At 30.3% G+C, this 20,511-nt stretch overlaps 1 protein-coding gene across 1 annotated transcript; it reads right to left on the bottom strand.

The window, feature by feature from the left end:
- Window positions 1-8,903: 8,903 nt before the first annotated feature.
- On the bottom strand, window positions 8,904-12,485 carry LOC126664492 (uncharacterized). The gene has a single exon (XM_050356899.1). The coding sequence runs from the start codon at window positions 12,483-12,485 to the stop codon at window positions 8,904-8,906; it is 3,582 nt and encodes a 1,193-aa protein (XP_050212856.1).
- Window positions 12,486-20,511: the final 8,026 nt, after the last annotated feature.

Raw genomic sequence — 20,511 nt, 5'->3', positions numbered from 1 at the left:
GCATTTTGGAGTTCATTATTTCATTCGTTAACCTCATTGACCCAAATCTTGTTTTCACACGTGACCACCCATTTCAGAAACAGTTGAAAAAAATAATGATTAATTTCTATTGATAGTGTCTATAATAGTATAAAAATATTTGCTTACGGCATATATGAGTTGCTAATCTATTTTTCTGGTTTAAGTGAAATCGCAGGTTTAAAACGTATGCAGTTATTTATAACTTAAAAGGCTAAAGTTTTATCTTCTGTAAGAAATATATCTTGATGGAGTGAGAATTGATCTAGATATAAACGGTTTAAAAGTGTTGTTTTATAGTCGGAACACTTCGACAGCATTTTATATAGAGATATCAAAAAAAAAAATCACCATATTCATTTGAGATCGAAGTTTTAGAGTAGAATTTCTCTAATAGCACACATCTTACTTTCTATTGAAATCTGCGTTGGACTTTGGACAGTTTGATGGATGGAATCATGGAAGTATCGATTGATACCAAGAAATTCTTTTGAAATTGATCCAAGGGTCAAATTTATTCATCATCCATCATCATTCTTGAAATTTATGTGATGCAAAAGTTTTTGTTTCTTAATATTTTATTTCTTTAAGATTGTATACGATTATCTAAATATTTATAAACAGCTATTTGCTAAGAAAATATTTGCTGAGAATAGATAAAGCTTAATCAATTTCTGAGAAAATATTTCTTAGTTGTTTTTTTTTTTATGAATAATATTTCTTAGTTAAAAATTACCTAAATATTAAATTAAATTGCTATAAGAAAAGATAGAATATACAAAAAAATTATAAATAGTACATTTATATGCAACAATGATAATTTATAAACATAAAAAACTATACGATTTTAAGAAAATAAAATTATATAATTATTATTTTAAGTCTTTTTAAAAAGAATAACTTTTTATTAATAAACAAAAAGGAAAAAAATATCAAATAATGTATTTCCAACAATAATGAAATTAATGAAAACACCATAATAATCAAGTTAATGTGTGGCTTATAAATAATTGTCTTCTTCTTTGTAATAGAAGATAATTGGCCGGATGTAAAAAAAACCCTCGTAATTTTTCAAAAAGTACAAAACAGCCCTTTTAATTTTTTTGGGTACAAAACGACCCTTAAACTTTTAAAATTGAACAAAAAAACCCTTCCGTCCAAAATCTCAATTAACTGATGACGTGGCATATTGGAAAAAAGTTTAAAAACATCCTTAATGTTTAAAATACTTACCGATTTTATATTTTTGAATTTTTTTTACTATTTCCGCCCTCTTCTTCATTTAAATATCAATAACTAAATAAAATTATAAATTAAAACCAAATTAACATAATTAAAACTCAATTAAATCAATTGAAACCTAATTAAACACTTTAAAACACAATTAAAAAAATTGAATTCTATGTGTTTACAATAATTAAACATATCGAAACCCAATTAAACAAATTAAAATCTAATTAAATACATCAAAACCCAATTGAAATTTAATTATATTTTTTTAATTTTTTTTTTAAAGAACACCCGGAGGAGAAATCTCCGGTCGCCGACCGGAGACTTCTCCTCTGGTAATCTGTTCTTGAGGAACAGACCAGCAGGTCTGTTCCTCAAGAACAGACCTGGTCTGCAGGTCTGTTCTTAAGGAACAGACCTGCTGGTCTGTTCTTCATGAACAGACCTTCGAAGGTCTGCTCATGAAGAACAGACCTTCGAAGCTGTTCATGAAGAACATACCAGATCTGTTCTTGAAGAGCAGACCTGCTGGTCTGTTCTTCAAGAACAGCCGCCGGAGGAGATTTCTCCTGCCGGCGACCGGAGATTTCTCCTCCGGATGAGATTAAAAAAAAATAAAAAAAAATAAATTTTGATTGGGTTTCGATGTATTTTGATTAGTTTTATTGTGTTTCGATTGATTTAATCGGGTTTCGAAATATTTAATTAGGTTTCAATTCGTTTAATTGTGTTTCGATTTATTTTAATAAATGTTTTAATTTTAAATATTATTTAATTATTGATATTTAAATGAGGAAGATGGTGGAATGTGCTAAAAAAAATTATAAGTATAAAATTGGTAAATGTTTTAAACATTAAGGATGTTTTTGAATTTTTTCTTTATGTGCCACGTCAGCGGTTAACAGAGATTTTGGACGGAAGGGTTCTTTGTTCAAAAAAATAAATTAAAGGGTCGATTTGTACCTAAAAAAATAACAGGACTGTCTTGTACTTTTTGAAAAACTACGAGGATTTTTTTGTATCTTCGGCCAAATTCATCCAAAATAAGATGAGTCGATTTCTAAAAAAAATAAAATTAAATAAGATGAGTCGTTGACCAAGCCAAAAGCTGAAGTCAAGCCCGCCAACGCCGCATAAATTATTGTCACAATTGAAACAAATTACTGTAATCTCTATATATATTTTTATAAATTATTTTTTAAATATTTGTTTTTGACAAAGTATTTACAGTATTTTAACCCATTTATTCTTTATTTTTTACGCTACCTATTTTTCTAATTTACTTATAAAAGTACTCACTATATATAAAAGTCTTATTTTATTTTAGGTTAAAATTTTGCTTAACCAATCTCTTTTCTCTCTTCTCTATCAAAGTTTTCTCATTTTTTCTTTTTTTTTTTTCTTTTTTTTTATTTGATTTTCAATTTGTCTTCTCCGGTTACTTTTTCGTTCGTATTTTCCGTTCGCGTTTCCGTTCGTCTACTTCCAATGAATTTCTCGTTGTTTTTGTTCGTTTTTCCGTTCATATTTTCCGTTCGCGCTAGTCTGTTCGTTTCTTCCGTTAGCGTTATGGATTTCTCGACTCGTTTTTAGACTTGTGTATTTTTTAGGTTTTTTGTAATGATTTAAACATTTTTTAAATAAATTATTGTAGATGTATAACTTTTTGTTTATAAAATTGTTCTATTATTAATATAATTATTTATTTTGTCTTTCTCTTATTTATAGATTTGTTTATTGCTACTGATTTTGTAAAAAATAATTGATTTATGGTGCATTTTTAGTAATTTTATAATATATTTATATTTTAGTGTATTTTTTGTGTATTTATAGTGTATTTCTGGTGTTTTCAAGATATCTATGTTTTTTCGATGTACTTCTGCCGTTTTTTAGTATATCTATGGTGCATTTACAGTGTTTATGGTGTATTTGCAGTGTGTTTATGGTATTGACCAAAAAAATACTACAAAATGTCATAAATACACTATAAATACACGATATATATACTATATATACACTACTCTTACACTATAAAAACACCATAAACACACTATATATACACTATAAAAAAAATTAAAAAAAATTCTAAAAAAATCTAAAACAAGATTAAATTATTAAAAACTGAAAAATAGGGCTGTGCAATCGGTCGGTTCGATCGACCGAACCGAAAAAATCGAAAACCGAAATTGGAAACCGAAAAAGGTATTTGTGAAATTAGAAAAAAAAAGTATTTTTCGTAAATAAAAAAAGTGAGAAAAGAAAAGTTAAAACTTGACAGGTAAAAGTTTAAATAAGTTACCGAAATATGTATTTCAGAAAATTAGTACTTTTTATAATTCACACTTTTCTCTCCCGTGATAAAAAATAAAATAATATTATAATTTTTTATTTTTATTTCTGGACAATAGATTACTCTTTATATCCATTTTAAATATTAAAATTAAAAAAATAGCTAAATTAAAAAAAATTAATATCTTTAAACTTATATTTTTAATGTATCTAAATAAAACTAATATCATTATAAAATTTAATCAGCTAACAGTTGCAATTTAACTTTTAACATTTATCAATTTTTGAACTTTTTGAATTTATTGAATTTTGAATTTTTTAGTTTTAAAAATTAAATAAAGTAAAAGTTCAAAATGGAATAAATTAAAAAAATTGAAAAAATTAAATTTGTTAAACTAATAAAATTTATAGAGTGATAATTTTTATTTATATTTATATAAAAAGAAAGATTAACAACGAATTTAAAATTATATTTTTTAGTTCAGTTGACTAATACTAAAAATGAGAATGGATCTATTAAATTATTCACAGAATTAAAAATGAGATTATATAATTAATTGTTAGTATGAAGAATGAAAATGTGAACTATTATATATGTGGGAGACGTAGACTAATTTGCTTTGATTACTGAGACTGATAGAGTTTATTTTAGATGGTTAAGGCATTAAAAACCGCACCGGTGACCATATCGGTGAGGCTACCGGTTTTCGATTCAACCAGTTTAATCGGTTTAATGATTGGTTTAACCAGTTTAATAAATTTAATAAAAATTGAAAAAAATTCTGGTTCACCGGTTTTTTACCGGTTCAATCCGGTTCAACATCCGATTTTTTACTGATTCATACCGGTTCAATATTTAACCGGTTCAATCCGGTCCAACTAAAAAGTCTGGTTTTTTGCGTTTTCAGACCGGACCACCGACCTGTTCGCAGTTCAACCGGTCTGACCTACCTGTCCGATCCGGTTTTTAAAACACTGATTGAAAGATTGTGAGCTCAACTTCCGTTTCCATAACTAACAACTAATAAGAGTTGATTAATACTTTTACAAAAATAAAAATTGAGACTAATGTGGTTGTGACATATGCCAGCGTGGTCAATTTGTTTGCTTTGTACACTTGTCAAGTGGAACCACTACCACAGTCCACAGACACGTAATTATGATATATTTCTGTTGTTTTTAACGAAGACAAATTTATAGTTAAGCCGAGAAAATGTTTTGTTACAAGTGAGAGGCTCAATTTGTTTTTGTTGTATGAAGTAATTGTTCAAAAATTTGTTTATCAAATCTCCAACTTTTGGATGGTCTTTTTTATTATTTTTGGATAATCACGAAAAAAGAGTGTCTGTAAGAAAAATTAAACCGACTATTAAAAAAAATTATGACACGATAATAAAATTTGTCTAAACGTAAATTTGACAAATTCGGGTTGAGTTTTAGTAGATTCGTGTCGGAAACGTGTTATCCCGTTTATAATACGGAATAAATGGGCCGTGACATGGGTTGACTCGTCAACCCATCTAACCCACCTAACCCGTTTATAAATTATATTATTTATAATAATATTGAAATAAATAGTTTTAATTTCATAAAATTTAAAATAAAAAAATTAAATTATTAAATTAATTAAATATAATTCTATTAATATATAAATAAAATTAATTGTATTAAAAATTTATAATTAGATCGTATTAAATGATAAATTTGAGGCTAAAATTACATTTATATAATTTAAATATTTTTAAATGTTAAGTGGGTCGTGTTAATCGTGTAATGTTAGTCGTGTAATTGTGTTAATCGTGTTATTCGCTTATTTTAACATGTTAATTGTGTTGTGTCGTGTCACTCGTTTAAAATTCGTGTTGTGTTAGGGTTAAAGATTTTGATACGATTAGTTAAATGGGTCGTGTTGACCCTAATCATGTCAATAGTGGGTCGACACGACACGAACACGACCCACCAACCTATTTGACACCCCTATGATCATTCGGTGTCACAAATTCTGAGGACTCATTGATCCTTTCTTCATTTAAATATTAATCTATAAATTTAATAATTCGAGTATGGAAATATTTCCATGGAAACACATACATATGTAGGGGTGGGCAAATAAACCGGTACCAAAACCGGAAAATCGAACCGAAAAATATGGTTAACCGGTCCAACGGTTTAGGTTTAGGTTTTGATTTTTAGTTTTTATTGTTAATGGTTTAGGTTTAGGTTTTGAATGTTTAAAAACCGTGGTTGCCGGTTAACCGTTTTATATAATATATATTCATATATTTTTTAATAATTAATAATTAATAAAATATATTTTATAATCTGTAAAAATAATATGAATTTTATAATATACACACAATAAAATCTAAACATAAAAATATATGATATATATTTTATTTAGGAATATTTATATATTTTAAGAGAATTTATATATAAAATTATTTTGTAAAAAATTTGTTTTCCTTATTAAAACACTTACTTAATAGAAATAGGAATATTTAAGCCTATAAATAGAGAAAGTAGACGTGAACAACACAACAAATAATTCAATTAGCTTTAATATTATTCATATATTATTAGATTTATATATTTTTAATATAGTTTGAATTTCTATAGTTTTTTTTGTTTGCTAAAAAAATTAAATAGAATTAAAATTTTATCTATAAATTTTCTTTTTTTGTCTTTAATTTTTTTATTTATATGGTTAAAAGCCGCAAAACCGAAAAACCGAACCGTTTTTTATGGTTAACCGACTTACCGGTTAACCGTTTAAAATTTTAGATTTAGGTTTTTAATTTTAAAAACCGTATTACGGTGGACCGGTTTACAAATTATCCTTATAGACTGGTTAACCGGTTCATGTCCACCCCTATACATATGTGTCTACGAATGATAATTATCTATATCTATCTATATATTATATAATTGAGAGGATCAACGGAGCCCTCTTATTAATTCTCACCAAATAGAGCATTCTGGTAGTTCCCATCTTTTTAAAACAACTAATTTTAATTTTATTATTTAATTAAAATTCCAATATAAACAATTCTAATCTATTTAAACTACTAAATCTAATCTATTTAAACAATTTGGCTAAACTACTAACTCTAATCTATTTAAACTATTCAATCCTACATATATAAATCTATTTAAATAATTCCACCGCACCGATAGGTGATATTAATTAGATTTATTTAAACAATTGCGACAATGATTCTTATGAGATCTGTTTTCTCCATTGTATATGACCACCGTTTATAGATATTTGAATCCCGAAATATGTTATTACAGAATGGTGCAAGGTGGAAATCATAGAGATAAGGATAACAACATTCTTTTTGAGAGGTGGAGGGAAAGTAGGAGAATATGTAGTACAATGATATGTAATGAGATTAGTAGAAGTTTTACTTCTCCAAACAAAATATAGAAGTTTTACGTGATTTATATTTTTCTCAATTTTCATGATATTGTCATGTCTCTTTCTATAGTTTCATTGTAAAATTTCGTATCCTAATGCAGAAAATGGTCTAAAAATTATATACAATCATTTTGTATAAAAACTTGAACGGGAGATATCAAATTTTTTAATACACAATGATATACATTGTTGAACATAGCTTACGTTCCTTTGGTTTGAAGTGATTTTGGTTTATCAATATAAAATATTTTGGGATCCACATCAACATTTTTCTCTATTTTTTTGAAGGAAACTTGATCAGTGCTGAAATTAACAAAAATCAAAAAATTTTGTATTAATTTGCCAAAATTGAAAGTTTATGTTAAATTTGCAAAACACACTAAAGTTTATGATTTTTTACGTCATTAAACCATATAAAATATAGTAGTAAGGATTTTGGTTGAATTATTATTTTTTGGTTAATGCTGCAGAAAATCCTCGACTTTTTAGCTATTTTTCAATTTCATTCTAATGTTACAAAATCATCCATTATACCCAAATTTATATCTTTGGGTTTCAATTGTACCCAATTTTGTAAATTGGATTTTTTTCATTCAAAAAAAATTCAAAAAATCTCTTATAAATGACTTATTTGAACTCCTTTTCATTTGAAGATTTCAAAATGAATGACTTATTTTGAACCTTTATCTAATGGAAAAGAAGTTAATTTAGTACTTGTGGGTACAATTGAAAATGAAAAGGTGTGGAGTTGGATACAATTGACGAATTTATAATGTCGGGATAAATTGAAAAATGGCTAAAAGGTCGAGGTGTTTTAGAACATTAATTTTTTAATTTATTTTTAGTTTTTATTTGACAAAATTTTAGAAAGACGGTGTATCATATATATATATATATATATATATATATATATATATGTATGTATGTATGTGTGTGTGTGCGCGCGCGCTAATTTAATTATACGTTTGATAGAAGATCCGTTTAGCAATTTTATAGGTTTCTCTTGCTTTATATTATACATAATGGTTCAATCAAACAAGTACGCAAAGGCAATTAATAGTTATCCTTCTCCGGAAGTTTTTCGATTCCAAAGTTTTTATGAAAAGGCAATAATTTAGTTGTTTTTTCTTTTCATGTACATATTGTTGTAGTTTGTGTGGTTTCTTGAAATTTTATATAAATGGTATGACTCTTTAAATTAGTTTATAGGAATACAGAATAAACTTCAAATTAAAAGTTGTTGATTTCATTGCACTCATATTTTAAAATAATTTTCTAATTTTATATTTTGATAGATACGACGTGAGTTATACCAAATTAATAGATAAACCAATATTATAAATATACATTCAAAATATTTTTTATAATCTATATATTTATATAATTGAAAGGAAAAAAGCATTTTCATGAATTTTCAACTTAAATAAAACACTTATTTAGTTTTTAAAAGTTGTTATTAGTATATAATTTTCAATAGTTTCCAACTTCATAAAATATTTATACCAAATAATTTTTTCATAAATTTTAAATTTAAATAGAACATTTATTTTAATTTTTAAAAATTATTATAATTAAATAATTCTCATTAGTTTTTCAAATTGAATAAAGTATTTATTAATTATTTTATAAATGACAAAATATTAAATTTAGTCATTATTTATATGAATTTATTTTAAAAATATAATTATTAATTAGATTCCGTGCAAATGCACGGGCTTACGACTAGTACTTATATAATTGAGAGGACCAACGGAGTATTTTCATTGATTCTCACCAAATAAAATATTCTGGTAGTTTTCAATTTTTTTAAACTACTTTTATTTTAATTGATTTAATAATCTATTTAATCTGTAACTTAACTTAATTTTATTATTTTTTTAGATAAATGGTAGATATATTAGCTCAATCACAAAAACGTGATTGGCAAAAGCCTTAAAGATAGGCAAACTTAATAACAATTACAAAAGAAAATTAAATTTCTAAGGACATCGTTTCCTGAATAAGGAAAATTCCGGTTGTTATCCTTGTAAAACTCCACCGCTTTGCAAACCGCCATGAAGATAACTTGATCTACTTCAACAAACAAATTCTGAAACACCCTTTTATTTCTTGCTTTCCAAAGTTCCCAAATGCAAAAGAACCAAATTGTTTGCCATAGAACCCGATATCTTTTGACAGAAAGAGAAGTCCAGAAACTAAAGAATTCCAGCAAATTGAAAGGTAAGGCTGTATGCACGTCACACATGTGAAGAAGTTTATTCCACGTCAACCATGCATAACGGCAATGCATGACAATGTGCAAGCTTGTTTCATCCAAAGAACAATAAGAACAATTGATATTTTCTGTATGTAAAATACCTCTATGAGCAAGAGCTGCTTTAGATGATATCCTGTCCCGCATCAAAAGCCAAAGGAAGAAGTTAATCTTTGGAGGAATTCTGAAATCCCAGAAATAAGAGCAATTCAGATGCCTTGGAAGCTGATGGGTAACACGACGGTTTGCAGCAGAAGATAAGCTGATGTTGAACTGAACGGAGCTGCTGGAGTGTTGCAGAAGCTGCCTGAATGCTGCCGGAGTATAGTTTTCCTTCTTATTCCAACAAAAATGGTCACGACTTTCAACATCTGGGACAAAAGTGACGATTTGATCCTGGAGCTGTTGAAGGAGTTGCTGGTCTCCTACGCGAAGCCTTCTTTTCCATCGAATGCCAAAAGAATTATGATCCACATTGAAAGTCTCCAAAACTGAAACCTGCTTGTCCATTGCTAAACTGAAAAGTCTCGGAAAAGTGCATGAAAGAGTCAAGTTTCCAGCCCATTTATCTTGCCAAAAATCAATGTTTGCTCCATTACCCAATATAGCTGTCAATTCCCCTTTGAAAGAATTCCAAATGTGAGAATTTTTGACACAAGCATTGTATATTCCACGCCACAAATGAGATAATTTCCCAATATTTATAGTTTCCAAATCCCTCCAATCTGTTATATCTGAGCTACATGAGATTACTTCAAACCAAAGGGTTAATTTACTAGACGTTCTCAGTTTCCAAATCCACTTGAGAAGCAATGATTGATTTTTAAGACGCATGGGAGTTATGTTCAAACCTCCTCTATCAATCGGCAAACAAACGTCATTCCAGGATACTTTACTGAATCCCATATTGTCGCCCGATCCACTCCACAAGAATCTCCGCATGTAACGCTCTAGAGTATTAATCACAGACTGAGGTATTGAGAAGGAACATAGATAGTAAACCGGTAAGCTACTAAGGACTGATTTTATCAAAACTAGTCTTCCCGCAGGTGAGAGTAATTTGCCTTTCCAGGTAGCCAGCTGAGAAGTAAAATTATTTACAATCGGTTCCCACAAACCAGCCTTCACCGACTTAGAACCCAGCGGCAAGCCTAAGTACGTGAACGGAAGAAAATCTATCTTACATTGGAGAATTTCAGCGGCTGCATTCAAAGAAGCATCATCAACGTTCAATCCCACAATTGCCGATTTTTGAAAGTTGATTTGTAAACCCGAAATAAGTTCAAAACAACGAAGTATCCGCAAAAGATTTCTGACCATCTCCAAGTTATTCGGAATGAACAGTAAGGTGTCGTCCGCAAACTGCAAGATGGAAATTGGTTCAGCATAATTTCCAACGTGAATTCCATCAATCAAACCCAAATGATTAGCGTTAGAGAAAATAGCTTTTAGCCCTTCAACTGCCAAAACAAAAAGCATCGGAGATATTGGGTCACCCTGTCTGACTCCTCTACCCATATTAAAATTCTTGGAGGGACTTCCATTAATTAAAACCGATAATTGAGCAGAGCCAAAAAAAGAAGTAATCCACTTTATCCAAATCGGATCAAAGTTCATCGTAGATAACATCTGAAGGATGAAATTCCAGGAAATCGAGTCGAAAGCCTTTTTAAAATCAAGTTTAATCAGAAAAACTTGATCTTTCCTTTTGTTGACTAAGTGAATCAATTCTGAAGCGATCATGTGGCAGTCATGGATGTTTCTTCCTTTAATAAAACCAAATTGGTTTTCTGAAATAAGTGAAGGAAGAATAGGAGATAACCTGTTAGCTAAAACTTTGGAGAGAAGCTTGAAAACTCCATTGATCAAACTAATAGGTCGAAAATCTTTTATATCCGAAGCACCTTTCATCTTTGGAATGAGAACAAGAAAAGCCGTGTTTAACCCGTGCGGAAAGAATCCTGTTTTATAAAATTTATCGAACAAGTCAAGAAAGTCTTGTTTTAAGATAGGCCACGCTCGTTTATAAAAGAAGAAATTGAATCCATCCGGACCGGGAGCTTTGTTATCATCACAATCTGAAAGAGCCGCAAAAATTTCACTTTCCGAAAAATCCTTCACCAACTCGGCAGCTTGTATGTGACTGAGGGCTTTGATAGGTTGTTCGACCATAGAGAAATTAATCAAGAGATGTTGTCTAAACAAGTGCTTGTAGTATGTCTGGATATTGAACCGAATATCCTCAGGAAAAGAAAAAGTCTTGTTGTCGACAACAATTTCAGTAATCAAATTACTACGAGAATGAATCGCAGCAATAGTGTGAAAGAATTTCGTGTTTTTGTCGCCGTGTAAATTCCAATTCAGCCTTGACTTTTGGTGCCATAAAGATTCTAAATTTTTTGAGACATCATAAAATTCAGAATGTAAATCTGCCCATCTTGCTGAATCTAGTTCTGAAATTGGACCCTCATCCATGTTCGCCTCAAGTGCGTGAATATCCTGCTGAACTTTATCAAATTTTGTATTCAAATTACCAAAAACGTTCTTATTCCAGTCTTTGATTATGATTCGAAGCTCTCTCAATTTGACTACTAAATCAGCCCCCGGCTTATTAATAGATATGGCTTTCCAAGATTCCAGAATCAAGTTGTAGAACGAAGCATCATTCCACCACGCATTGATCGACTTGAATGGTTTTGGGCCCCAATCAATAGAAGAAACCGAGCTGAACAGTAAAGGAACATGGTCTGAAAAGCTCCTAGGGAGAGCTTTCAATTCGAAATGAGGCCAAATTGAAAAAATTGTTGGTGACAAAAAGCACCTGTCGATCTTCGAGCGAGAATTGCTGTTTTGCCAAGTAAAGTATCTTCCACTTAACTGAGCCTCTGTCAAATTATAAGTCTGAACAAATTGCATAAAATCACGCATCCATGGAGTGTAACCTGTGAAATTAAATCTCTCTTCCGGATGAAGGATCTCATTGAAATCTCCCATTAGGAAGCAAGTTCTGTCCGTCTGAAGTTCAGTAGATAATTCTGCCCATAGAGAGACCCTATCTGCTGCTGCGGACCAGCCATAGACTAATATAAACTTGTATTGGATTGAAGACAGCTCAAATTCTAAGCTAATCCATCGAGAATAAGTGACTATTCGAGTAGGCGACAAAACACTCAAGTTCCAGATACAACATAATCCACCCGAAGCTCCAATGAAAGGAGAGTAGCAGTAACCAAAATCATTCGAAGGCCAAAGACGATTAATTAAAAAATCATCCATTGTCTCTTTTTTCGTTTCAATCAGACCAATAATAGAAAGTTGATTTTTAGACACCATAGATCTAATAATACGTTGTTTCCTTGAAAACGTCAATCCACCCCGGCAATTCCAAGCAATACAATTAAAATGACTAATCATTAAAAATGAAAAAGACCTTGAAAGGAAAGAACAACCTGGTTAAACCAAGTTTGGTTGTTCCTTGTCTAAAGCCTGTATTAAAAGCCTTAGAATTTCCTCCTGGTTAGCTTCCGAAAATAGGCCCAACTGCATTCCGATGTCCCATGTTTTCTTCGCTTCCGACTCAATATCAGGCTGCCGTGGATTAAAATGTTTAGCATTACAGTCTCTAATTAGGTCCTCCGATTCAGATATAGCAGCACTCTGAGAGCAAGAATTCAATTTTCCGGATGGAGCTAATTTCTTAACTTTCTTGCGTTGAGTAATAAAAATACGGTCCGGGTCTGGGAACGTGGCTTTGGAATTGATTGAATTAACTGATGAGGAGGAGTGACTGTCAGGGTTCAATTCTGTAAGATGTTGCTTGTAGTTGAGCTGGTCTGTGCATAAAAAGGGAACACTGTTAACTGCAGAATGGCGTTCTTTAGGGATGTGTTCATCTTCTGTATGTAGATGTTCATGGTTTTCACTTTCTGAATCAGTGGATGACAAGTCCACAGAGTTATCCCAGAGAACCGGAAGATCAGATTCTATAACCTGAATCTTAAAAACGTCTCCCTTGATCGTAATTGCAAATTCACAATCTATTTGGCTTGAATCTGTTGAGACAAGAACTGATCCAGTATCCATGCGTTCTTTGGTAGAGATCATTGGGTGAAGAGAAACAACTGAACCCACTCTTTCGCCAATGAAATTGAAGAAATTATCTTCCCAAGCAATCAAAGGTACCCCTGATATGTTAATCCATGCAAATCGTTCTCCAGAATTAAAAGATCCAGACCAAGGCATGATTTTGGTAAAGAAATCCAATAACTTGGGGAAAAGTTTTCCAAATTGATCAACATCCTCCTTGTTGAAAAAATTCAGCAGAACATATTTTCCTCCAAGTAAGGAAAAAGAATCGTAAACAATACCATGATTCAGCAAATAAGAGGCAATGTTTAGCAAATCCGGCATCTTTTTGACAGTCAATATTATCGAGCATGGGCGGATAGAGTTCTGTGACGGATCATAGACAATTTGTTGTTTGTTAACGACTTGGGAGTACGTCCGATAGTCCCTCAAAGAAGGCATGAAATCATGTTGCTTCAGCTGAATCTGCGTTGTTGTCTTTTGTTCAGAACGCCGTGCGATATTAGGGTTTGGGAACTTTGATACATAAGCTCTGATTTTCTTTGAACCAATAAAAACATTGTTCAATCGGTAAAGGGTGTCATAAACATCCTGTCCAGGTTCAAGGTGGAGGAATCCAAATCGTTTGTTCGAACGATTCTTCTTACGTGCGATAGTAACCCTTCCATGAATGCGATATTTGCCAAACGCCCTCTGTAGGTCAGAATAGAACCATTGATCTGGATAGTTCTCGAAGTAAAGGGTTGTTGGATTGGATGTCGGAGGGGAGGATGAGGATGGGGCGGTGGTGGGTGCTGTCGCCGGCATGGCTACAGTGGTTTTTAACTTAATTTTATTATTTTTACTATATTATATAAAAAGCTAATAGTTATTGAAGCTTTATCCTTTAGTTTAAGATTACCATGCAATACGTGTTTATTTTCTAATAAACTACTTAATCAGTGTTTATATAAAATAGAAACTCCATTTACTGTGAGTTATAATTAATACAACTTGATGAGTTCGTACATTATTTGTATGGTTCTTCATGTGAATTATTTTTATGATATGTTGCATCATTCTATTTTTATTTGCAGGGAATAGTGGGTTTTCTTTGGAAATTGGACATATTCCATGGATTACAATGTTTGAGGTATTGCTATTTTATCACACGCAATATTTATTTATACCCTAAAATAACATATGATCAAACTATTGAAATGCGATTTATTTAATTGATTTTTTTTTTAATTCAATTACAAGTATGCATTTGAAGCCTACTATCACTTAAATCCAATAGTGTGGACGATGTTATGCGGGCAAGAATGGAAAAATGGATGTGGGATATACAAGGAATTGCAAGGTCAATCGATCCCGAGGCTGAAATTTATGCTGTGAATAGAGAAGCAAATTTTCAAATGCTTTTAATGGAGGACAAATTCTTAAGAACTATAACTTTGCAAAGGTAATCATTAATTGTTTTGAGTAAGTCAATCCGTAGCCTAAATTAGGTTGAGAGCTAATATTTTGGTAGTAGAGATCATATCCATCATAATGTGATTGTATGCTTTTTGAATTGTAAATATATATCTCTACGTTCGATTTTGTTTTGTGTATTGACTTCACTGCTTGTGATTTGAGTATCTCTTTAAGGTAAGAAAGTTTGTTGGAATAAACTCTCAATTGCATGTAGAGCTTATTTTATCCTCTTGCCTAATGAAGTAATGATCATGAAGCATAATGACATATACTAATCTTATTTAGTAGGATTATTGGAAACTTGCTGTATTCTGTAAAAATTCAATTTTAAGTAAATTGATTTATTCTTGCTATAGATGTAGCAGAACAAATCAAAAAGAAAATTGAATTTGTTGAAAATAAAACCTCTATTTGTTTATTATTAAATCTGTATTTTTCATGTGTACTCCTTTTTCATTTTTAGTTCTTTGATATCATACACAAAAATGAAAATTTTAAAAATTATTAGTATTTGTAATTAAAGAAAAAAATGAAAATGAAAATTTAATATTAATATTCATTTTATTTAAATAAATTTTATTCATCAAGTTATAATTGTAAAAACAATTTTTAAATTATGTGACAAGTAAATGATTTATCACGAATTATTTTTTCAAAAATTACTTTTTAAAAATTTATTTTGTAATGAGTTACCAATTTATGTAAATTTCATGATCTATATTTTATTAAATTTTATTTTATTTAATCTCAAGAGCTAATAGTTGGAAAGTTCTCTAAATTAAATTTAAAGCACTAAATTATGTTGTCTTCATAATTTGCAATTTTTTTTCACACATGGAAGAAGTCTTTATAACGACTCAACTGGTATAATAACAAAAATGCTAACTATTTTCTCTCTTTTTTCCCTTATCTTCTAATACTGTCCTTTGTTAAACCATTTAACATATTCTATCAAGGAAATTTGGTATATAGTTAAATAATATAATTAAATATTTAAAAAACAATATTTTTTTTAGTTTAATAAACATTTATTACTATGCAAACTCTCTCATAACTATTCTATTTTTATTTTCTAATTTGTTTAGACAAAAATTAACAAAGTGACAAATATATAAAGTGACGGCTATAGAATTAACTAACATGTTTTCACTATAAAAAAATTAAAAATCGCTAAGTTGTCATATACTATAGATACAGATTTTCAAACAAGTCAAAACATACAAAAAAATTTGAAATCAATTAATGGGGAGTAAAAAACAATAGATAGACCATTAAACAAAGTATCTGAATTTACGAAAAGAATTATAATATAAAATTTCAAATTTTTTATTTCCTTTTAATTATACTAATTTAAATTATCTATAAATTCTGAAAGTTCATAAAAATCCTAATAATAGATGAAAGGGTTGATCTCATCAAATAGCACAACCTTTAGCTTTTTTTCAATTTAAGCCCAACTTTTAAAACGTCTGATCCATTAGTCCAATCTTTCTAAACTTTTCATTTTATAGCCCAGTATGAATAATTTTACGCTTTGTTTTTTGTTAAAAACAAAAAACAAAATTAAATAATAGTTTTTTTTATAATAGATACAATTAAATATATAAAATTTAAATAAATAATTTATTTAAATTGGGTCCTAATAAATACTTTTAGTATTAATTATTAATAAATAAATAATTCATACAAGCTAAAAAATAAAAAATTTTAATATAAAAGTTATAAAATAAATAATTTATAGAAATTAAGAATTCATCTGAATATAAAATAATTTTAAAACCAAATGCTTTATCAAAAAATTATTGATTAAATAAAAAAATATTTAATAAATTAAATAAATATTTTATAAATATTGGTAGCTTAAAAAAGTTGAGTTTTTGACGAATATTATGAAATATTGAAAATCATGGTACTAGATTCATAATTTATTATAAGAACTGATTGTAGTCAAATTTTAGAGGAGGTACACGAATCATTGAAGAGAAAAATAATCGATTCTCAAATGTATTATATTATTGGACATTATTTTTAATAAAATTATTATTAAAATTAAATATTTGTCTGATTTCGCGTAAATACGCGGGTTTACGACTAGTGGTAATATGATTCCTAATCGTGTTATATGGTGTTGATTATTTCTTAATCCCATCAAATAGAAAAAAGACAAAGGATATGCAAATTGTAAGAAACAAATTTTGTTCTTTACGTGATTTTTTTTTAAAATTCATTAAATTTCGTTAAATGAAATATGAAATAGTCATTTTTTGTAAGAAATTCTAAGAAATTCAAAAGTTAAATTCGATGACTTAACATGAAATAGACAACGTACTACATGATTTATAAATTTATTTACAAAAATAAAAAATAAATTATATAACTGTCTTGTTAATAAAGTGTCTACGATTAAATTTTTCCATCACGCCATCACTCTCAAACTGATTTCTGAAATCAAAAACTATAGCCAAGATAACGGATACAACCACCGCCTAAAAAAAATCCTAATAAAAAAGGAACAACAAACCTTTCACAGAGAAATAACAATAAATTTTTCATATGAAAAGGACAACCTCTAAGAGGACAAAACAAAATTATCAAAAAAGACAATAATGACATACATAAAATAAAAAAAACATAAACGATTTAATCTTAGTTGTTGGAAAATCTCTGATCTATTTTCGATTCTTGATCCAAACAAATTTAATTGGATTTATGCTTTATTGATAAATGTCAATCGTCAATAAAAAAAAAATGAAAAAGAGTTGGTTACTTATTATATTTTATAAAATTAAAATAACATAAAAAAAAGAAATGGCTATCGTCAATAATAAATTTAAACCATTGAGAGTAGAGTTTTTAGAGAGAATTTTATAATTTTTATTCTTTATGTGATTTATTTCTCCATACATTTGGTTTCCTGTCTTTTTTTTTATTTAGGATAATCCCTTTTTGTTTATTTTTATGATTTGAGAGGAATTTAATTGCTTTTTTATTAGCAATCTCTGATGGCCTTTATAAACGAAGAATTTTAATAAAAATTAGCATCGATCCCACATTTTTCAGGAAAAACAAATAATGATCTTCTACATATATTTGTTGATTCTGGTCATCCAATAATTTGTAAATGGTGATAAGCTAGAATGCGTTTGCTTTATCAAGTAACAAATTGTTCTTGATCAAGGAACAATCAGTTACTTCAAGAGAATTCCAGCAAATATAAAGCAATATCAACAAAAATTTTGAGGGTCAAGACACACACTTTCATTACTATTTCAAAAATATATATAGACCTCTAAGAGATCATTACATAGAGATAACATAGACTGATTTATTATCTTTTTTGTCTAGGCACATGGCTCTAGGCATATCAGCAAAAAGATAAGATTACATTGTCAAAAAGCAAAAGAAGATTTGTCCCCTCAAATTACATTTCATTAATGCTTTAATAATTTTCATAATTCAGCCTCTAAGTTCCAGTGGCAGTCTCAGGCTCTAACACTCCTCCTTGAGATTGGCATTGGACACACCAAGCTTGGTCTTCAGAAAATCAATTCTCCTCCTTGGCAAAGGCTTTGTTAAGATATCTGCGAGTTGCATTTCAGATAAACAATGCAGCAACTTTACTTGTTGATTCTTCTCCGCTTCCCTGATTGCATGAAACTTCACTCCAATGTGTTTAGTTCTGCCATGCTGAACTGGATTTTCAGCAATGGCTATTGCAGATTTATTATCACAATGGATAATAGTTGGCTCCTTTTGATCCAGACCAAGATCAATCAGCAACTTTCTCAACCAAATTGCATGGTTGGCTGCAGCTGCAACTAAAATATACTCTGCCTCTGCCGTTGACTGAGCTACAACTTCTTGCTTCTTTGAGTTCCAGCAGATTGCACCCGAACCAATTGAAAACACATAACCAGAAGTGCTTTTCATATCGTCAACACTTCCTGCCCAATCGCTATCTGCATAGCCAATTAACTCAGCTTTTCCAGTTTTCAAGTACCATATACCATCGCTGGTTGTTCCCTTGAGATACTTCAACACTCGTTTTGCAACTCCAACATGAACATTGCTTGGAGAATTCATGAATCTTGAAAGAAGGCTAGCAGGAAACATCAAATCTGGCCTTGTAGCTGTCAAATAAAGCAAGCTACCTACAATACTTCTGAAAATTGTTGGATTTTCAAGTTTCTCACCATCATTCTTGGATAGCTTTTCATTTTGAGCAAGAGGTGCAGCAACCTCTTTACAAGCTTCAAGTTTAAAATTTTTCAGAATATCAATTGTATACTTCCTTTGTGAAATGAAAATCCCATAAGAGCATTGAAGAATTTCCATCCCTAGAAAGTAATTCATAAGACCCAAATCTGACATTTCAAAGATTTGCTTCATTTCCTTCTTGAATTCACCCATTAGCTTATCATCACTTCCGGTCACAAGTAGATCATCCACATACAATGAAACAATCAGCTTCACTTCTTCATTAACTTGCTTCAGATAGAGTGTAGCCTCATTATCACTCCTCTTGAACCCTTGTTGGATCAGATGTGAGTCAATTTTGGAATACCAAGCTCTTGGTGCCTGTTTCAAGCCATAGAGTGCTTTTTTCAGCTTGTAAACCTTCCCTTCCTTATTTGGAACTTCAAATCCTTCAGGTTGACACACATAAATCTCCTCCTGAAGTTCACCATTTAAAAAAGATGATTTTACATCAAGGTGAAAACATTCCAGCCATAATGAGCTGCAATCGCAAGAAGCAACTTGATTGTATCGTGTCTCGCAACCGGCGCAAAAGTATCTCCATAATCAACTCCAGCGACTTGGGCATAACCCTTAGCAACCAATCTGGCCTTATGCTTATGTACAGACCCGTCCGGATGAAATTTGGTTCTGAACACCCATTTGACACCGATGGCATGCTTGTTTTCCGGCAAATCTGCTAATTCCCATGTTTGATTTTTCTCTATCGCATCTATTTCAGCCTTCATCGCATCAACCCATTCAGAGAACTTTGAAGCTTCAAGATAATTGGTTGGTTCCGCAAATGCAAGGTTACACCTCTCGTATACATCTGCCAGTGACCTTGTTTTTACAATTGCTGAATCAGTAGTATTATGCACGTCAAAGACTTCTTCTTCATTCACTAACTGATTTTCATTGTTTGACATAGCTGGAAATGGAAACTCATCCTTTTGAACTTCATCTTTATCCCAATTCCAAAAGGAATTCTCATCAAAGTGAACATCTCTACTCAAAACAATTTTCTTTTCAGCCAAATCAAAAATTCTGTAGCCTTTAGACTCAGTTGAATAGCCAATAAATACACCCTTCTTCGATCTCTTATCAAGTTTGCTTCTTTTTATGGAGGGAACAAGATAATAACATATAGAACCAAAGATCCTCAAGTGTTGTACCGATGGTTTCACACTAGACCAGGCCTCTATAGGAGTCATTCCATCAACTGCTTTAGTAGCAAGTCTATTCAGCAAATATACTGAAGTAGCCACAGCCTCCGCCCAGAAAAACTTTAGCAATTTTTTCTCAAAGAGCAAGGATCTTGCCATCTCCATGATTGTCCTGTTCTTTCTCTCAGAGACGCCATTTTGCTGAGGTGAGTATGGAACTGTTAATTGATGAACAATTCCAGCTTGCGTACAAAATGAATTGAACTCGTGTGAGGTGTACTCGCCACCATTATCTGTCCTTAACACCTTCAAGACACAATCACTTTGAGTTTCCACAAGCTTCTTAAATTTTTTGA

Source organism: Mercurialis annua, linkage group LG1-X (assembly GCF_937616625.2).
Source record: "Mercurialis annua linkage group LG1-X, ddMerAnnu1.2, whole genome shotgun sequence".
Classification (NCBI taxonomy): domain Eukaryota; kingdom Viridiplantae; phylum Streptophyta; class Magnoliopsida; order Malpighiales; family Euphorbiaceae; genus Mercurialis; species Mercurialis annua.
The sequence above is the reverse complement of the archived record's forward strand: the minus strand, read 5'-3'. Positions and strand labels throughout refer to the sequence as shown.